General features: G+C 54.9%; 1 protein-coding gene across 1 annotated transcript; it reads left to right on the forward strand.

Moving 5' to 3' along the window:
* The first annotated feature begins 7063 nt into the window (after positions 1 to 7063).
* On the forward strand, positions 7064 to 12619 carry LOC106701262 (pancreatic adenocarcinoma up-regulated factor). The gene is made up of 4 exons (XM_014481000.2): positions 7064 to 7203; positions 7293 to 7374; positions 7601 to 7706; positions 8806 to 12619. Exons 2-4 carry the CDS (start codon positions 7320 to 7322, stop codon positions 9110 to 9112), a joined length of 468 nt encoding a protein of 155 aa, XP_014336486.1. The 5' UTR covers positions 7064 to 7203; positions 7293 to 7319; the 3' UTR covers positions 9113 to 12619.
* The last annotated feature ends 6063 nt before the right edge of the window (positions 12620 to 18682 follow it).

Below are 18682 nucleotides of genomic sequence, written 5' to 3' on the forward strand. Positions count from 1 at the left end.
GCCCTCATGCCCACGTGCTGCAAATTCCCATGGCCCAGGGCTCCCTGCAGGGTTCCTGCTGCTGCTCTGGGAACTCGGGGCCAAGACGCCCGAGGCCTTTGGCAGAGCCAGCCTGGTGCCCGTGAGCTCCTTCTCAGCGGTCCTAGAAAGTTCAGAGACCAGGCATGTGCCACACCTGAGCCCTGGGGTCCAGGCTGAGGGACGGGCGGCTTATCCTGGGCTTGGCTCCTGCCCCTCATCTGGTCCGTGGTCAGACGTCAGCCTCGCGGCCTTCGGAACATTCCAGGGCCTCTAACCCCTTCCTTACCCGCGTCCCAGCTGAGCCGTGCAGGGTCCTCGCGTGTGCGCTGTGAGCTGTTTCTCCTCCGCAGCACTGACCAGTGCAGTGCCCAGCCCCTCCCCTGTCCTTTCCCTGGACGGTGGCCCTCGTCCTGGGCCACCAGACGCCCGTCAGGGCGCAGGGGCCGGCCAGCCCCGGGGCCTTGAGAGACATTCAGCCCTGCAGCCGGCGTGGGCAGCCAGGGGCCAAGAGGAGCTGCTGGAGGCGGGACTCCCTCCGCCCCCCAGAAGACCCCCCATGGGCCCCAAGAGAACCCTCTTGGTCTGTTTTCCAGGCCGGGGCTGGGGTGGATTCTATAAGCACAAGTGTCAGTCTTCCGAATCCTCTGCAAACACCCCCGGAAGCTGTGGAGAAAGAGGACAAAAGGGCTGGAGTCTGGGTCCTGGCCAAGGTCGGGCTGCGGGGTCTGAGTTTCTGGCTCCTTCCTCCTCACTCACTGTTGACACAGCAGGAGGCGGGGTGGGAGTGAAGGGAGCCCGGGAGCTGAGCGACTTCTGCTGTCTGCTGCCGGCAAGAGTGTGGGGTCTGAGGGACACACACACAGAGACACACACACACATACACACACAGGCACAGACTCACAGATACACACACACACACAGAGACACACACACAGAGACACATACAGACACACACAGACACACACACAGAGACACACACACACATACACACACAGACACAGACTCACAGATACACACAGAGAGACATACACACACACAGATACACACACACACAGACACACACACAGATACACAGACACAGACACACACACAGATACAGACACAGACACACACACAGAGGCACACACACACAGAAACACACACACATACACAGACACACACAGACACACACAGACTCACAGAGACACTCACACGGACACAGACTCACAGAGACACACTCACAGACACACACAGAGATATGCAGACACACACAGACTCACACGCACAGACAGACACACAGATGTAAACTACACACACAGACACACACACAGATGTGCACTACACACACACACAGACACACACACATACACAGACACACACACATACATAGACACACACACAAAGACACACACAGAGACACACACATACACACACACATATAGACACACACACAAAGACACACACACACAGAGACACACACACACAGACACACACAGACAAATACACACACAGACACACAGAGACACACAGAAACACACACAGAGACACACACACACAGACACACACAGAGACAAATACACACACAGACACACAGAGACACACAGAAATACACACACAGACACACACACAGACATGCACTCCACATGGGGTGTTTGGCTACGGTGATGACCAGCTGTCCCAGTGTTGGGGCCAGTGTGAGGAAAGCAAGAGGGACTCCATCTTGAAGCCTGTCATTGGTCTTAAAGACAGGATGTGGACTGGGCCTGAGCCCTGCCCAAGAGTGAGAAAACCGTTGCTGGTGAAAACCAGGTCTCCTGGAGACTTCTCTTGCTACACACAGCAGAGATTGCTGTTGAGGTCAGGCTGCCCCTGTTAGATTAACCATGGAGACATCCCCCCTTGATGCATAATCATTGTTCCTCTCCTTTAAACTTAACTGTTTGTTCTCCTAGTATCCACTTGTTGTAGAACTCCATCATATACAACAAAGAGGTTGCTAACATGTAACCATCACGCAGTGGGGGGTATAAAACTGGGCCTCTCAGAAACATCAGGGTGCTTGTTGGGAACTGACTCCCCTTGGACCTGCTGGTGTAATAAACTGTATTTCACTGTCTGAGTGTCCTTTGAGGTGTGTTTTGCGACTCTGGGTTCCACAACACCAGGACTCATGACGCACCAGAGTCACTGTGAGCCTTGGGCCTCAAGTGCCTGGATGTCTCCTTCAAAGCCCCCATTTTTTTTTTTTTTTGTTTGAGCTTCTGTTTTTGGCTGTGTTGCACAGCTTGTGAGATCTTAGTCCCTCAACCAAAGCTTGAGCCTGCTCTTGGCCGTAAAAGTGCTGAGTCCTAACCACTGGACCACCAGGGAACTCCCAAATCCATTTGAGATTCACCGTCTTCTGATTCACCACCAAGGCTCCCGAATTGCAAATCTCACCAGGAGGGTGAATCTGGGCGCCATCACTCGGGGTTCACAGGGCCCCAGGTAAGAGAAAGGCCAGCAGCTGCAGCAGAGGCACAAGAGGCAATGATGCTGCTTGAGGGAGACCTGCCAGGGTTCGCCCACCCTGTCTGTATAGGTCGTGGGTGCAGACACCAGGCGGGTGTGGCCCTGTGCGGTGTGATTCCCCGCTCACAATCCTGACCTGGTCACCTTGGCCCAGGGAGGTCCACAGTATGGAAACAAGGGACCCTGACTCACAGCCCTCCCGGCCTCAGGGGTGGGGTGGGCAGGGGGCCCTGCTCGGGAGCCGTGAACAGGTGTCCTGGGCTGGGGTCAGGGGCTGGTGAAGATAGGTAGCAATGAGAATCGGAGCATCGGCTCAGCTTCCTGCGCACACAGGCCCCTGGCCCCGTATCCTGGCCTGTGCTCGGCTGTGCATCCAGGGCCCAGGGTGGAGACCCCCCATCACACTCACTGATGACAACCTCCTGGTCAATAAAGCACAGCTGCTCGCAACCACGCAAATCAATCAATCAATCAGGACAGAGGTGGGGCAGACGCAGGTGCTGGGGGCGAGGTGAGGAGCCTGTGGCCACCCTCCACCTACCCCGTCCACCCAAGGAAGCTGTAACCCCAAGGCACCCAACTGGGGGGTGAGGGGGCCCCGCCCTCCTGCCCCTCAGGGCTGTCCCCAGCTGATGTGCGGTGGCCACAGTCCTCGGGGGCCCCTTGGTCTCCCACAGTCTTCCTGGCCTCCCTGGAGGGGCTGCACCCTGGAGGGCTGGGCCAGTGGAGACGGGGCCCAGCCTCGCACATCAGATCTGTCTCCTCCTCTGTTGCTCCTCCCATGTCTCCTACATGCGGGCCCCTGGCCTGGACCCTTGGCTGGAACTCCAGGGCTGGGCCTTCCCAGAGGCTGCAAGTCCCCGAGGGCCCCTAGGAAACCAGACAGATGGCGGGGCGGGGAGGGGCGGGGAGGGGGGGGGTGTCACCCTCCTGGTCTTAAAGGCCAGGAGTGCAAGGACAGGGCGAGTCGCAGTTCTCCTTCCGGGCAGAGGGGCCCCACCCGCACTGAGGGGCTTCCGGGTCTCCTCCTTGATTCTTTCTCCTGCCCCCTCCCCAGCAGGCGTGCTGCACCCCAGGCTGGGCCTTGGCTGGCAGCCCTATCCTGGACATCCAGGAAGTTCCCCGGAGGATGAGAGAAGCGGGAGACCCAGGCCCCACAGGAGAGCAGAGTAGGGGTGGGGCAGGGGTGGAGGGTCCCCTCGGGGTCAGCAGATCCGGCAGCAGAAGCAGCAGGAGGCCGCCCAGCCCCACGGGCCCTCCTGCAGACCCTGCTCAGGGGTCCGGCGGTGCCTGGGGACAGCTGGTGGGCCCCTCACTGATGACACCCGGCCCGCCCCTCACCCCAGTCCTCTCGGGCTCCTGTCCTGCCTTTCCAGGGAGATGGCCGAGAGGAGGCTGGGGAGAGCAGGCTCATCTGAGGCCACCCCCTCCTAGGAGCCAAGGTTGGCGGAGCCGGTCCAGCCTCCCTGGAGCGGACGTGGAGCCACACCATCCTGCAGGCAGCTCGTCACCCCTGTGTCTGGGAGACCCGGGCTCCAGTCACACATGAGCTGTACCTCAGAATAATTAAATAGCAGAGGAAACTTACTCTTTACAGACAATTTGCAGCTAATTAGTGGAAAAGGCAATGGCACCCTACTCCAGTACTCTTGCCTGGAAAATCCCATGGATGGAGGAGCCTGGTGGGCTACAGTCGACTGAGCAACTTCACTTTCCCTTTTCACTTTCATGCATTGGAGAAGGAAATGGCAACCCACTCCAGTGTTCTTGCCTGGAGAATCCCAGGGATGGGGGAGCCTGGTGGGCTGCCATCTATGGGGTTGCACAGAGTTGGACACGACTGCTGCCATCTATGGGGTTGCACAGAGTTGGACACGACTGACGCGACTTAGCAGCAGCAGCAGTGGAGAAGGAATCGTAGAATATCACCATGGTGCAATTGAATAAATAAGTTGATCTTTGCAATGATGTCCAGCAACTGCCTCCATCACCAAGAGATGAGCAAGCGTCACATACCTCCTGATAGAAGACACACCTGGGACTCTGAAGTATCTTGTCCAGAAAAATTGATTTGTATTTGCTCAAGCCTCTGGATACAGATATCAATTAGCAGGAAACACAGAGGCAGGAAAATAAGTTAGAGTCCCACAGGATGGGTTACGAACTGAAAGTTGGGCTCCCTCCAAATCTGTATGTTACAGCCCTGCCCCAGCAGGATGGGAGTTGGGCGATGGGGCCTTGGGAAGTCCTTATGTGAGATGAGGGCCTTAGTGTGGGGCCCTCGCAATGGAATCAGAATCCTTGTAAAAGAGACAGCAGAGAGCTGGCTACATCAGCCCTGGGAGGGCACAGCAAGAAGGCGACTGCAAGGCAGGAGAACTCCCCTGGGACGAGGGCTAGCTGCTTACATGTGCATGCTGTACATGCATGGAGGAGCTTGTGCAAGCTCCTGTTGTCAGGAGAGCTGGCAGGTGTATCTGCCTACAAGCCTGAGGTGCCTTTTGAGCTTCAGTTCAGTTCAGTCGCTCAGTCATGTCCAACTCTTTGTGACCCCATGAATGGCAGCACGCCAGGCCTCCCTGTCCTTCACCATCTCCTGGAGTTTACTCAAACTCATGTTCACTGAGTGGGTGATGCCATCCAACCATCTCATCCTGTGTCGTCCCAACGTCAGGGTCTTTTCCAATGAGTCAGTTTTTTGTATCAGGTGGCCAGAGTATTGGAGTTTCAGCTTCAGCATCAATCCTCCCAGTGAATATTCAGGACTGATTTCCTTTAGGATTGACTGGTTGAGCTTATGTGTGTGTATATGTGGGCTTCCCAGGTGGCACCAGTGGTAAAGAATCTGCCTGCCAATGCAGGAGACGTGGGTTCAATCCTTAGGTTGGGGAGACCCCCTGGAGGAGGGCATGGCAACCCACCCCAGCATGCTTGCCTGGAGAATTCCATGGACAGAGGAGCCTGGTGAGCTGTCGTCCTTAGGATTGCAAAGAGTCGGACATGACTGAAGCCACTGAGCATGCATGCACGTGTGTATGCATCTCGAATAATCGTGTGCTCTGGGAAAATGCACCCCCTGTGCCCTGGGGCAAGTCCTGTCAGCCCCTCCTTGTCCAGGCCGGCAGCCAACACTTCCTCCCTCCTGGGAATACCCACCCCAGGTACTCTTCCTGGAGTCCCGGCCAGATAGACCTTCCTTCTGAGCTCAAACCCTGGCAGTCTGCAGAGAGAAGGAAGGCTCCCAAACTGGCAGCTTTTTCAGAAAAAGTGCCTGGCGCTGGGCTGGGGCAGGAACACAAGCCCCTTTGTGCCTCCTCTGGGCCCCTTCCTCCAGCAGCTGTACCTGCTGGGGTCCTAGGCCTCCTGCGTCTCCGCCTCCCCAGGAGGATCCAGGGCCCCGGGAGGGCTTCTCTGCCCACTGCAGCTGGCTGGCCCTGCCCTTACCCAGAGGCATCATGGGGCTGGAGGACTCTGGGGGCGTATGTGGAGCTCTGGAGGTCAGGTGAGGGCCTCACCTTTGCCACAGCAGTCAGGGGGACCTGAGCCCTAAGGAGCCAGTCCAGGGGGACCAGTGCAGGCCCAGAAGGAGGGGCCAGCTTCTGGACAAAGTTGCCCTCTGCTCCCTTCTCTGCACAAAGACTGGTTGTTGTATGAAGCCCCCCAGCGCCTGCAGCCAGGACCATGGACAGAGTGTGGTCTCTTCCCAAGCAGGGAAGAGGGATCCACCAGGAATCCTGACGTGGTGGGTGAAGGCCACACATTTTATGTTTCCAGGTCATAAAGTACATGGAACATGCTCCCCAGTGCCACTTCCAGCCTGGACACAGCCCCAGACTGTATCCAGATGATGAACGATAACATGTGTTTATGGACAATGACATTGAAACTTCAGGGTTTTCCACTTGTTGCAAATTTTCTTGAAATTTATTCTAAACATATCAAAATGTAAACAGTATTCTAAGCACACAAGTAGTGGGGGAGAAACCCATGGAGGGTGGGACTTGCCCTTCAGGCCATAGTGTGCTGACCCCTGGGTTAGCCACATGGTGTGAGTAGGGAGGTGGCAGCTAGACAGAGCCTCCACTGGACACAGGCCCCCAGCATGGCAATCCTGATGGAGCCAGGGACCCAGGTTCCTGGTGGCCAGCTCTTCTCCTGTGAGGCCGTGCACACACCAGGGCATGCTCTGCACCCCTTCTCCTTGTCACCACGGGGGGTTCTGGACCCTGAACCGTGCTCTGCTCGAGGTAGAAGCCCTGAGCCCCATGAAGCTGCTGTAGGCAGCTACCCTGAAGCACCCCTGTGAGGCTGACCCTGTTTGGTCAACTGGGAAGGGCTCTCAGGACACCTCCCCCACCTCTGAAGTCAAGGTCAAGTGCCAGTGCCCAGAAGAGAGACCCAGAGGTGAGAGTAAAATACTGGTCATTGTCTCCTTGTATTTGTATAGGCTGCGGGGCCAAGACGGTAAACACAGCACATCCGGGAGCCTCCCCACTGGATGGCTCTGGGGTTTGCCCCAGGAAGAACCACCACTCTCAGCTCCTTCCGGCCACCCTCGTGGCCCCTTTGCTCCTTCCTCCAGGAGGGGGGCCCACAGGGCCCAGGAGGAGGGTATAAAGGGCCCAGTGGAGGGTGCCCAGGCACCACCAGACTCCCAGCACCAGGACTGGACCTCAAGACTCTGCAGGCCAGGTAAGACAACCCCCCCTCCCCACCATGGTTGGGCCCATGACGTCAGGGGAGGCCCCTCTCTGAGATGGGATGGGCTGTCTTCTCTTCAGCAGCCCTTGACTCTCCAGCCAGAAGCCATGCTGCTGTGGCTGACCCTCACCCTCCTGTGGAGCCCCACCTGCTGGGCAGGGGGTAAGTCTGGCTGGGGCTCCCGTGTCCAGAGCATCCCCCTGGAGACCACCCTCCCCTCCCACCATCCAGGGCCTGGGGTCTGGGCCAGCTCTTGTCTCAGACTAACATAGCTCTCAGACCTGTCCCCTTGTCTGGAGGGGCTGTGTCTTCTGCTGGACAGAAAAAACCACATGTCACTGTGTGTTTATTTTCTTTTCTCTTCCCCACCTGGTCCTCTCATTAACAGCTTTGTATGGGCGTGGAGGAGGCTCATATTTCAGTACAACTAAAGACAATGAAAATGAGATCACCGGGATCAGAGTGTTTATAGGTATTGGTGGCATAATCAAGAGGTGAGTTGAGCAGGGCCCGGGAGCCCCTCACTGCGTCCCAGCTCCTGCCCCAGTCTCAGGAACCTGGGGAGGGGGCTGGTCCCTCCTCCCAGCACCCTCACTGGGGTCCTGATGTCTCCTGAGTCAGCTGAGGTCTGTCCCTCTTCCTCTGCTGTTTCCTCCCCTGCACCCCAGCCCTGTCCCCTCCCCTATCCTCCTGCAAGTCCGGCCTCTGCTTCCTGGGATGACCGAAAGGGAGGGGTGCTTCTCCCCACTGTCGCCTTTCAACCCCAACTCAGCTCAGCCAGAAATGGTCTCTCAGTTTGAGAATGCCTATGGGAAAGCAGAAGTTCTGCCCAGGTTAGGGTCAAAGAGAAAAGGAAGGAGGGTCAGAGTAGACCACTGATTGAACACTAGAAGCGTAGAGGCAGCAACTCCAGGGTCTTCCCCTAATGGTTAAATGGGGGCTTTGCTGCAGGCCTGGGGTAGATATTTGCTCTGCATTTAGGGGGCCCCAGGGACCCGGGGAGAAGGAATGGGCCAGAGCAGCAGGCACCATGGGGGCTAGATGGTGGGCGGGGCCAGAGTGGGTGGGGCCGGAGTGTGGGCGGGGCCAGATTGTGGGCGGGGCCAGTGAGAAGGGGACACTCTGGGATGGACACTGAAGTGGGGGAAGGTCACAGAGATGGGTCACCTGCTCCTGGGGCCCCCACCTGGTCTAGTGCAGTGACTGGGGCTCCAAATGCTGGGCCCGGGGTCAGCTCCCTGCTCTGAGCCAGGAGACCAGCTGTACCTCCTGAGGGTCACGGTGACTGGGCACCTTGGGGAGCTCTCCTGATGGAAGATCTCAGTGACTGCTCCCCCAAATCAGTCCCACTTTGCAGATGAGCAAACTGAGGCCCGGAGAGGCTGGTCAACAAGCCCCAAATCACAGAGCCTGAAAGTGGCACAGCAGGGGTTGAGACCAGGAAGCCTGACTCAGGCCCCAAAGTCAGGAGCTCAGGGATTTATGGTGCAGTGATAGGCTGTCCTTGCTGGGCATAGAGGGGTGGTGTTTACAGGACTGGGGATTTGCGGGTTATCCAGACCCTGGACCTTCAAAGCTCGCCCTTTCTCCCAGTATCCAGGTGAGGTTTGGCTCCTCCTGGAGTGAGAAATATGGAGCCCCAGGTGGGAGCCCTCAGGAATTTCTCCTGCAGCCAGGTGAATACATTATAAGAGTTGATGGCTCCTACAAGCTTTTCCTCCGGCACTTGGTCATCTACACCAGCTATGAGCGTAAGGCCCTATTTGGAGAGAACAGTGGCAAGAGCTTTTCTGCCTTCCCTGATGGGAGTGACAAAGTGCTCACTGGAGTCTTCGGACAGCATAAGCTTCTGGGCATCTCCAGCATCGGCTTTGACTGGGATTATCCAATAATACAGTAGATCTAAGATCAAGGAAGTACTACCCCAGAATAGCTTGGAACTGAGCCTTAGCTTGAATGAGCAGTCCTGGGTCTCCAGGGCTGGGCTGTGGGTTACCCTGCCAAGGCTGTCTGGCTGGTGGTGGGCACAAGTCACCAGAGACCTGAGTGCAGGTCTGAATCAGAATCCACCAATAAATCCAGCTTCTGCAGCTACAGTGGGTCCAGGGTGCTCCTTGGTCTGGGATGCAAACAAAGCCTTCTGAGCTTGTGGGGACAAGGCCTCCGGGGCGGAGCTCAGTGAGCAGAACTGCAGGAGGAGGCAGGAGGGGGTCTGACACCCCAGGGCTGGGTGATTCTGACAGGATGCTGGGCCTGCCCATGCAGACCTTGGGCCTATCCCATAATCTGGGAGGATTGTGGGGGTCCCAGAGGCCCCATCCCCTGCTCTCTTCTGCAAGCCCAGGCAGGTGGCCTATGCAGCCCAGGCTCAATTCCAGGATTCTCTGAGTATGTAAAGGGCTTAGGGAAGCCCTCAGTCATTCATTCACTCATTCAGAACACAAATGGCAAACCCTGGCCAGCAAAAATCTCAGTGGACTCTGGAGGAATAGAGAATGGGCCATGCACCCAGCTAGGGGTTCCCCATGGGTAATGGATGCAGAAGCTTATGGAGACAACTGGTGGTTTCATCTGCATCGACAGTGACAGGTCTAGTGCCCTATGCTCAGGCACAAGTCCAGTGGTGGGTGTGCTTCAGGGAGGACTTCCTGGAGGAGGCAACATCTGAGCTAAGTGTAAAGACTGTGTGAGAACTGGCCAGGTGGGGTTAAGGGAGGGAGGCCTTCCAGGCCAAGAGATCAACACAGGAATGGCCAGAGCCAGGCATCCCCAGGACCCCACTTCTTGAAAGGTGGGCATCTGTTACAGCCCGAAGGGAAAGGAAAGCAGCCCCCAGGCCTGGCACATTCTCTCAATGCCTCCATCAGACTGCAGCAGCCTGCCCCTGAGCCTTGGCGCAGAGGCCACCCTGTTCCCCCTCAGCTCCCTGTCCAGCAGCCCTAGAGGGACAGGACTTCTGCTTCCCCACTTGCAGAAGGAGACAGCGCAGGCCCAGAGGACACAGAGGCTCGGCCTGTCACACGGCACGAGTGGCAGAGTCGGGATGCAGGGGGAGGAGGTCTGGCTGCAAAGTCTGGGCTCAGATCCCCAGACCCAGTGAAGGTTTCCAGAGAATCCTCATCTCTGGGAAGACACTTGATGACTCTTGTCTACCTTTATTTTCATTTTACATGCTGGTTGAGCGCCGCTTAGTGGTTCTTACTAAAAACAGCAGAGTCTGTTACAAATGACGTTCAACTTTCTCAGCCTGAATTTCCACATCTGTGATGATGGGAGATTAACATTCACCGGAAAGCTGTTGTGAGGATTAAATCAGATAATTGTTAAACCACCTGGCATTCTGCCTGGCCCCTCTTGGGTGCGTGATTAATGCCATCTTTCCATCCATTCATCCATCCACCCACCCTTCATCCCCTCATTCAAGGAATAAATCAGATGACAGGAAACTTGCTAGCAGACTCACAAAGCTCTTTAGGAGAAACCCTTTTCTACAAGTAGCACGTGGGAACAGCATTTCTCATGATATGAGCCTCTCTGCTCTCTCTCTCCCCACCCCACCCTGCTGCCTAGCGCTCTCAATCCTCAACTTTAAAAGGAGTCCTTGCAGACTTCCCGGATGGCTCAGTGGCAAAGAATCCACCTGCCAGTGGAGGAAACATGGATTCAAACCCTGGTCTGGGAGAATCCCACATGCCACAGAGCAACTAATCCCGTGTGCCACAGCTATTAAGCCTGCGCTCTGCCAACTTAGGTACACCTGAAAGGTATTAGTTTGTTCACTAAAGGACCACCCCTTCAAGGTGGCAGGGACATTTTGTACATCCAATGAGAAAATGAAGATCTCGGAGAAAATCCATCTTCTACAGACAAGAGACGATCTAGCCCAGATTGCACCAGGGAAGGGGGGATTCAGACCCAATAGGCTCCACTTCCCTCTTCCCTGGCCCCACCTTGGGGAGCTCAGGTCACCCACGTGTCTCAATTGCCCACCTGTTATATGTGGGAAGCAATAGCCCCTCCTCGCAGGGGTTGTGAGATTTCAGTGACACCCTTCTCCACCCAGGGTGAGCGCCGGGGTCTTACCCCTGTGGGCAGGGGCGCAGGTTTTCCTTTTAGCAGCCCATGTGATTTCGTGGATGTGGAATTTTAGAAAACACAAAAGTAATTCATCGTGACAAAAGCAGACTTGTAATTAGGGAAGCTGAGTTTGCTGCTGCTGCTGCTACTAAGTCGCTTCAGTCGTGTCGGACTCTGTGCGACCCCATAGATGGCAGCCCACCAGGCTCCCCCGTCCTTGGGATTCTCCAGGCAAGAACACTGGAGTGGGCTGCCATTTCCTTCTCCAATGCATGAAAGTGAAAAGTGAAAGGGAAGTCGCTCAGTCGTATCTGACTCTTAGCGACCCCATGGACTGCAGCCTACCAGGCTCCTCCACCCATGGGATTTTCCAGGCAAGAGTATTGGAGTGGGATGCCATTGCCTTCTCCAAAGCTGAGTTTGAGATGGGACCAAATGCCAAGGGGCGTACGAGGTGCCTTTTAGGGGGGCAGAAAGTTTCCTCAATTTGAGTGTGGTGGGAGATGCATGAACATCAGTGTATACATTTGTTAAAACTCATCAAACTGTTAACATACTGACATGTTATTACATGTAAATGGTACTTCAATAAAGCTGAATAAAAAACAAAACAGGAAAATTGGGGAGAGAATATAGCTGACTATAAAAACCCTGTGGAGGGTCACGTGACCATGTTAGAAGCGGTAGACAAGATCACCGAGCAAAATCTGGACAGACGTGAGAGCGTGAGATGGAAAACTTATATTCACAAAAGCATTTTTAAGGTCAATTGTATAAATGAGATAAAATAGTGGCACTTCCTGCTTAATGGGTACTGGGTATGGGATTTCTGAGGGGTAATGGAAAAGCTCTGGAGCTGAATAGCAGTAATATTGCAAAACCAGCAAATGTACTTAATCACGGAGTTGTTCTCCTTAAAAAGATCTAAATGGTAAATTTCATAATTTGTGCATTTACCCACAATAAGAATATTTGCCAACCTCATCCAACATAGGAATAGATGTGGAAGAGATCACACAATCCATGCTTAGCTGGAAACCCCAGAAAGATGGGGCCCAGGATTGGAGAAGATGGGAATCAGAGGAGAGACCCCACGGTCAAGGGCATGGGGTGACTGTAACTGATGGGACGAGGGCACAGGCGCTATGAAAGGGGGGCCCAGGTCTTGACAAACCAGAGGAAACTGGAAACTTCCCAGAGAGGACAGTGAAAACATGGGAGCTTTTCTCCCCATCCTGGGTCACAGATCCCTGAGTTCTTCCCACAGACTCCAGGCTAAGAACCACCATATAGCCCTCAACTGAGACAGCAGGGAGGCGGCCAGCAGGCAGTGAAGACAGGCTGGACCAGCTGAAGCCAAGGGGACTCTGACAATAGCTGGGTCCTTAACTTTAGCTCACTCTGCCTTCGTTTTATTATTGAACGTCAACCCCCCTTCACCACAACAGTTCCGAGTGTGACCATTAAAACCAAAATACAGGCAGTGGCCCAATTCCTGGAAATTCCCACCCTATCCAGAATAGCAAAAATGTTCCACCACTTGTTCCTGTGTGAAATGACTGAGTCTGTAAAAACCTCCAACCCCGCTCCCGGCTTCGGAGATGGACCGCCTTCTGCCTATGACGTGTGCATCTCCCCAAATAAACCTGCTCTCCCGTTACTCTGACGTGCTCTTGATTTCTTTCCTGGGCAAAGGCAAGGATTCTCTCCGGGGGTCCCTGTGGGGCCCAGGACCTGACACTCCCTCTCCCACATGCAACCAGCATCTATAATTAATGTAAAAGTAGAAAAGAGGAACACGTCAGCAAGGGAACTGCAGAGAGATAATGATCAGTAGGGCAAGCTTCACTGGGTCTGGGGATCTGAGCACAGACTTTGCAGCCAGACCTCCTCCCCCTGCATCCCGACTCCGCCACTCGTGCCGTGTGACAGGCCGAGCCTCTGTGTCCTCTGGGCCTGCGCTGTCTCCTTCTGCCAGCGGGGAAGCAGAAGTCCTGTCCCTCTAGGGCTGCCGGGCAGGGAGCTGAGAGGGGACAGGGCGGCCTCTGCACTGTGGCTGAGGGACAGGCTGCTGCAGTCTGATGGAGGCATTGAGAGAATGTGCCAGGCCTGGGGGCTGCTTTCCTTTCCCTTCAGGCTGTAACAGATGCCCACCTTTCAAGAAGTGGGGTCCTGGGGATGCCTGGCTCTGGCCATTCCTGTGTTGATCTCTTGGCCTGGAAGGCCTCCCTCCCTTAACCCCACCTGGCCAGCTCTCACATAGCCTTTATATTTAGCTCAGATGTTGCCTCCTCCAGGAAGTCTTCCCTGAAGCACACCCTCCATTGGCCTTGTGCCTGAGTTCAGTTCAGTGGCTCAGTCGTGTCTGAGTCTGTCCCTGTCCATCACCAACTCCCAGAACTTGTTCAAACTCATGTCCATCGAGTTGGTGATGCCATCCATCCATCTCATTCTCTGTCATCCCCTTCTCCTCCTGCCTTCAATCTTTCCCAGCTTCAGAGTCTTTTCCAATGAGTCAGCTCTTCCCATCATGTGGCCAAAGTATTGGAGCTTCAGTTTCAGCATCAGTCCTTCCAATGAATATTCAGGACTGATCTCCTTTAGGATTGACTGGTTTGATCTCCTTGCAGTCCAAGGGACTCTCAAGAGTCTTCTCCAACACCACAGTTCAAAAAGCATCAATTCTTTGGTGCTTAGTTTTCTCTATGGTCCAACTCTCACATCCATACATGACTACTGGAAAAACCATGGCTTTGACTAGATGGACCTTTATTGGCAAAGTAATGTCTCTGCTTTTAATATGCTGTCTAGGTTGGTCATAGCTTTTCTTCCAAGGAGCAAGTGTCTTTTAATTTTATGGCTGCAGTTACCATCTGAAGTGGTTCTGGAGCCCAAGAAAATAAAGTCTGAGTACAGGGTCTAGACCTGTCCTTATCAATGCTGATGGAACAACCAGTTGCTCCATCTGCTTCTGCATCCATTCCCCATGGGAAGCCCCTGGTTAGACACATGGCCCATCCTCTATTCCTCCAGAGTCCAGGAAGCCCATAGCCAGCCAGGGTTTGCCATACGTGTTCTGAATGAGTGAATGAATGATTGAATGGCTTCTCTGGATCTGTTTGCACACTCAGAGAATCTTGAAATTGAGCCTGGACAGCTCAGGCTACCTGGATGGCCTTGCACCAGTGAGTCAGGGATGGGGCCTCTGGGAGCCCTGAATCCTCAGAGATTATGGGATCAGCCCGAGGTCTGCACAGGCAGGCCCTGCATCCTGTCAGAATCACCTAGCCCTGGGGTGTCAGACCCCCTCCTGCCTTCTCCTGCAGCTCCACCCTGGAGGCCGGGTCCCCACAAGCTCAGAAGGCTTTGTTCACATCCTAGATCAAGGAACACCCTGGACCCACTGTAGCTGCAGAAGTTGGATTTATTGGTGGATTCTGATTCAGGCCTCTGGTGCGTTGTGCCCACCATCAGTCAGATGGCCTTGGCTGGATAACCCATGGCCCAGACCTGGAGACCCAGGAGTAGTCATTTCTCTTTGGTTGAGGTGCTATTTGCTTCAGTTTGAAGGAAGGCAATGGCAACCCACTCCAGTACTCTTGCCTGGAAAATCCCATGGATGGAGGAACCTGGTAGGCTGGAGTCCATGGGGTCGCAAAGAGTCGGACACGACTGAGCGACTTCACTTTGAAGGATAATTCCAGTCAAAGCTGATGCGGGTAATACTCTGAACCGTATACTGTCCATAGACGCCAGTGAGCACCTTCTCTATGTCATCACGGGAGGCAGCAAAAGTGTTGTCTAATTTCCTTTCAAAATGGATGAACGTCCTAGGTCAGTGCATATGAGCAAAGATTGAAGGTATTTCGTGTAGGAGCAGTGGATTCTTATAATGTGTTCACCGTGCTGTAGGAGCAATTCCTGAGTTATCCCACCTGGGTCTCTCTATTTCTCACTCCAGGAGGAGCTGTATCTCACCTGGATACTGAGAAGAAGGGGGAGCTTTGAAGGTCCAGTATCTGGGTGACACCCCAAATCCCAGGTCCTCAACTTCCCATCACCAGCAAGGGGGCAGCCTGTCACTGCAGCATAAGCCCATGATACATGACACTGAGACCTGAGACAGGCTTCCTGGTCTTTGGTCTCCCTGCTCTGCCGATTTCAGGCTCTGTGATTTGGGGCTTGTTAGCCAGCCTCTTTAGTCTCAGTTTGCTCACCTGCAAAATGGGAGTGATTTTGAGGAGCAGTCACTGAGATCTTCAATCAGGAGAGCTCCTCAAGATGCCCAGTCACTATGACCCTCAGGAGGTGCAGCTGGTCTCACAGCTCAGAATGGGGAGCTGACCCCAGGCCCAGCATTTGCAGCCCCAGTCACTGCACTAGGCCAGGTGGGGGGACCTGAAGCAGGTGACCCCTATCTGTGATTTTCCCCCAGCTCAGTGCCTGTCCTGCAGCCTACCTCCTCACCTGGCCTCGCCGACACTCTGGCCCCCATGGTGCCCACTGCACTGGCCCATTCCCTCTTCCCAGGTCCCTGGGACCCTGTAAATGCAGAGCAAATATCTACCCCAGACTTTGAGCAAAGCTGGCACTCAACCATTAGGGGAAGACCCTGGAGTTGCTGACTCTACGCTTCTAGTGTTCAATCAGTGGTCCACTCTGACCCTCCTTCCTTTTCTGTTTGAAACTAACCTGGGCAGAACTTGCCCTGCTTTCCCATAGGCATCCTCAAACTGAGAGATAATTTCCAGTTGAGCTGAGTTGGGGTTAAAAGTAGACAGTGGGGAGAAGCACCCCTCCCTTTCGGTCATCCCAGGAAGCAGAGGCCGGACTTGCAGGAGGAGAGCGGAGGGGACAGGGCTGGGGTGCAGGGGAGGAAACAGCAGAGGAAGAGGGAGAGACCTCAGCTGACTCAGGAGACATCAGCACCCCAGTGAGGGTGCTGGGAGGAGGGACCAGCCCCCTCCCCAGGTTCCCAAGACTGGGGCAGGGGCTGGGATGCAGTGAGGGGCTCCAAGCCCTGCTCATCTCACCTCTTGATTAGGCCCAGAGGACCTATGAACACTTGAATCCCAATGATATCATTTTGGAAGTCTCTAGAGGTACTGAAATAGGTACCTCCTCCAGGCCCAAATGTCTCTATTAGATGAAAGAACCAGGTGGGGAAGAGAAAAAAATAAGCACACAGTGATGTGTTGGCTGTTTCTGCCCAGAGGAGGACACAGCCCCTCAGACGAGGGGACAGGCCTGAGAGCAGAGTCCATCTGTGACAAGGCCCAGACCCCAGCCCTGGACGGAGGGAGGGGAGGGGGGGGGCCTCCAGAGGGATGGGCAGGGGGGACCCCAAGCCAGACTTACCCCCTGCCCAGTAGGTGGGGCTCCACAGAAGGGCGAGGGTCAGCCATAGCAGCATGGCTTCTGGCTGGAGAGTCAAGGGCTCCTGGGGAGAAGAGGACAGGCCATCCGATCTCAGAGAGGGGCCTCCCCTGACCTCGTGGGCCCAAGCATGGCGGGGGGCGGGCCTTACCGGGCCTGCAGAGTCCTGTGGTCCTGTCCTGGTGCTGGGAGTCTGGTGCCTGGGCACCCTCCTCTGGGCCCTTTATACCCTCCTGAGCCGTGTGCCCGCCTGGCAGGAGGAACGGTCAAGGGGCCAGTGGGACAGGAAGGAGCTGGGGAGGGCTCTTCCTGGGGGAATCCGCAGAGCCATCCGGGGGAGGGGACGTGCTGTTTACTGCCTTGGCCTCGTGGTCACCACAAACAACATGTGACTCTAGGGGCATTTTACTGTCACCTCTGGGTTTCCCATCTGGACTCTGCACCAGACCCTGACTTCAGCCATGGCGAGGTGTCTTGAGAGCCCTACCCAGTTTGAGCAAACAGGGTTCAACCCCTCGGCTGCTTCAGCATAGCTGCCCCCAGCAGCTTCACGGGGCTCAGGACTCCTTCCTCGTGCAGAACCCGCTTCAGGGCCTCACTTGGGCCTGGGCAGAGCCTTATGTGCCCTGGGCTTTCCCCTCCAACCCTCAGAGCTGCAGCGGACAGCTCAGTTCTGAGGGCCTGTGGCAGGTGGTAGAGACAGCCTGGGCCTGGCCCTCCATGGCCTGTCACTGGAAGACGCCTGTCACCTTTCCTTTGAGCTGGGTCTGGTGTAGCTGGGGATGAACTGGGTCCTGTGGGCTCTGGGATGACTGACAGCAAGGACCCCAGGATAGGAGGGTCACAGTGGTGCTCCAGGTCAGCTCTCCCCAGAGTCCCTGGGGCCAGGCTGAGGGGTCACCTTGTCCTGGAGGGAGTGGGGGGCTTCTCGAGGGCTGGGGATCTGGGGGCCTCATGGTCCAGCAGGTCCAGGCTCCCTGTGACTGGATGGTGCTCAGGCTGTCTGCACAGGCTCCCTGACCATTGGGAAGAGCCACGGGGTCACAGAACTCAACACATGGGTCACTGTGGGCGTGGAGTTGGAGCCTGTCAAGTCTGAACCCACACTTTCCTCCTCCCTGGCCCCTCTTTGGGCAGCTCAGGTCACCCACGTGTCTCAATTGCCCCCCTGTTATATGCGGGAAGCAATAGCCCCTCCTCACAGGGGTTGTGAGATTTCAGTGACACCCTTCTCCACCCAGGGTGAATGCCGGGGTCTTACCCCTGTGGGCAGGGGCGCAGGTTTTCATTTGAGCAGACTTCACCTGCATATCTGAGGTTATTGATATTTCTCCCGGCAATCTTGATTCCAGCTTGTGCTTCTTCCAGCCCAGTGTTTCTCATGATGTACTCTGCATATAAGTTAAATAAGTAGGGTGACAATATACAGTCCTGACGTACTCCTTTTCCTATTTGGAACCAGTCTGTTGTTCCATGTCCAGTTCTAACTGTTGCTTCCTGACTTGCATACAAATGTCTCAAGAGGCAGATCAGGTGGTCTGGTATTCCCATCTCTTTCAGAATTTTCCACAGTTTATTGTGATCCACACAGTCAAAGGCTTTGGCATAGTCAATAATGCAGAAATAGATGTTTTTCTGGAACTCTCTTGCTTTTTCGACGATCCAGCAGATGTTGGCAATTTGGTCTCTGGTTCCTCTGCCTTTTCTAAAACCAGCTTGAACATCAGGAAGTTCATGGTTCACGTATTGCTGAAGCCTGGCTTGGAGAATTTTGAGCATTACTTTACTAGCGTGTGAGATGAGTGCAATTGTGCGGTAGTTTGAGCATTCTTTGGCATTGCCTTTCTTTGGGATTGGAATGAAAACTGACCTTTTCCAGTCCTGTGGCCACTGCTGAGTTTTCCAAATTTGCTGGCATATTGAGTGCAGCACTTTCACAGCATCATCTTTCAGGATTTGAAATAGCTCAACTGGAATTCCATCACCTCCACTAGCTTTGTTCGTAGTGATGCTTTCT

Source organism: Bos mutus, chromosome 25, assembly GCF_027580195.1.
Source record: "Bos mutus isolate GX-2022 chromosome 25, NWIPB_WYAK_1.1, whole genome shotgun sequence".
Lineage (NCBI taxonomy): Eukaryota > Metazoa > Chordata > Mammalia > Artiodactyla > Bovidae > Bos > Bos mutus.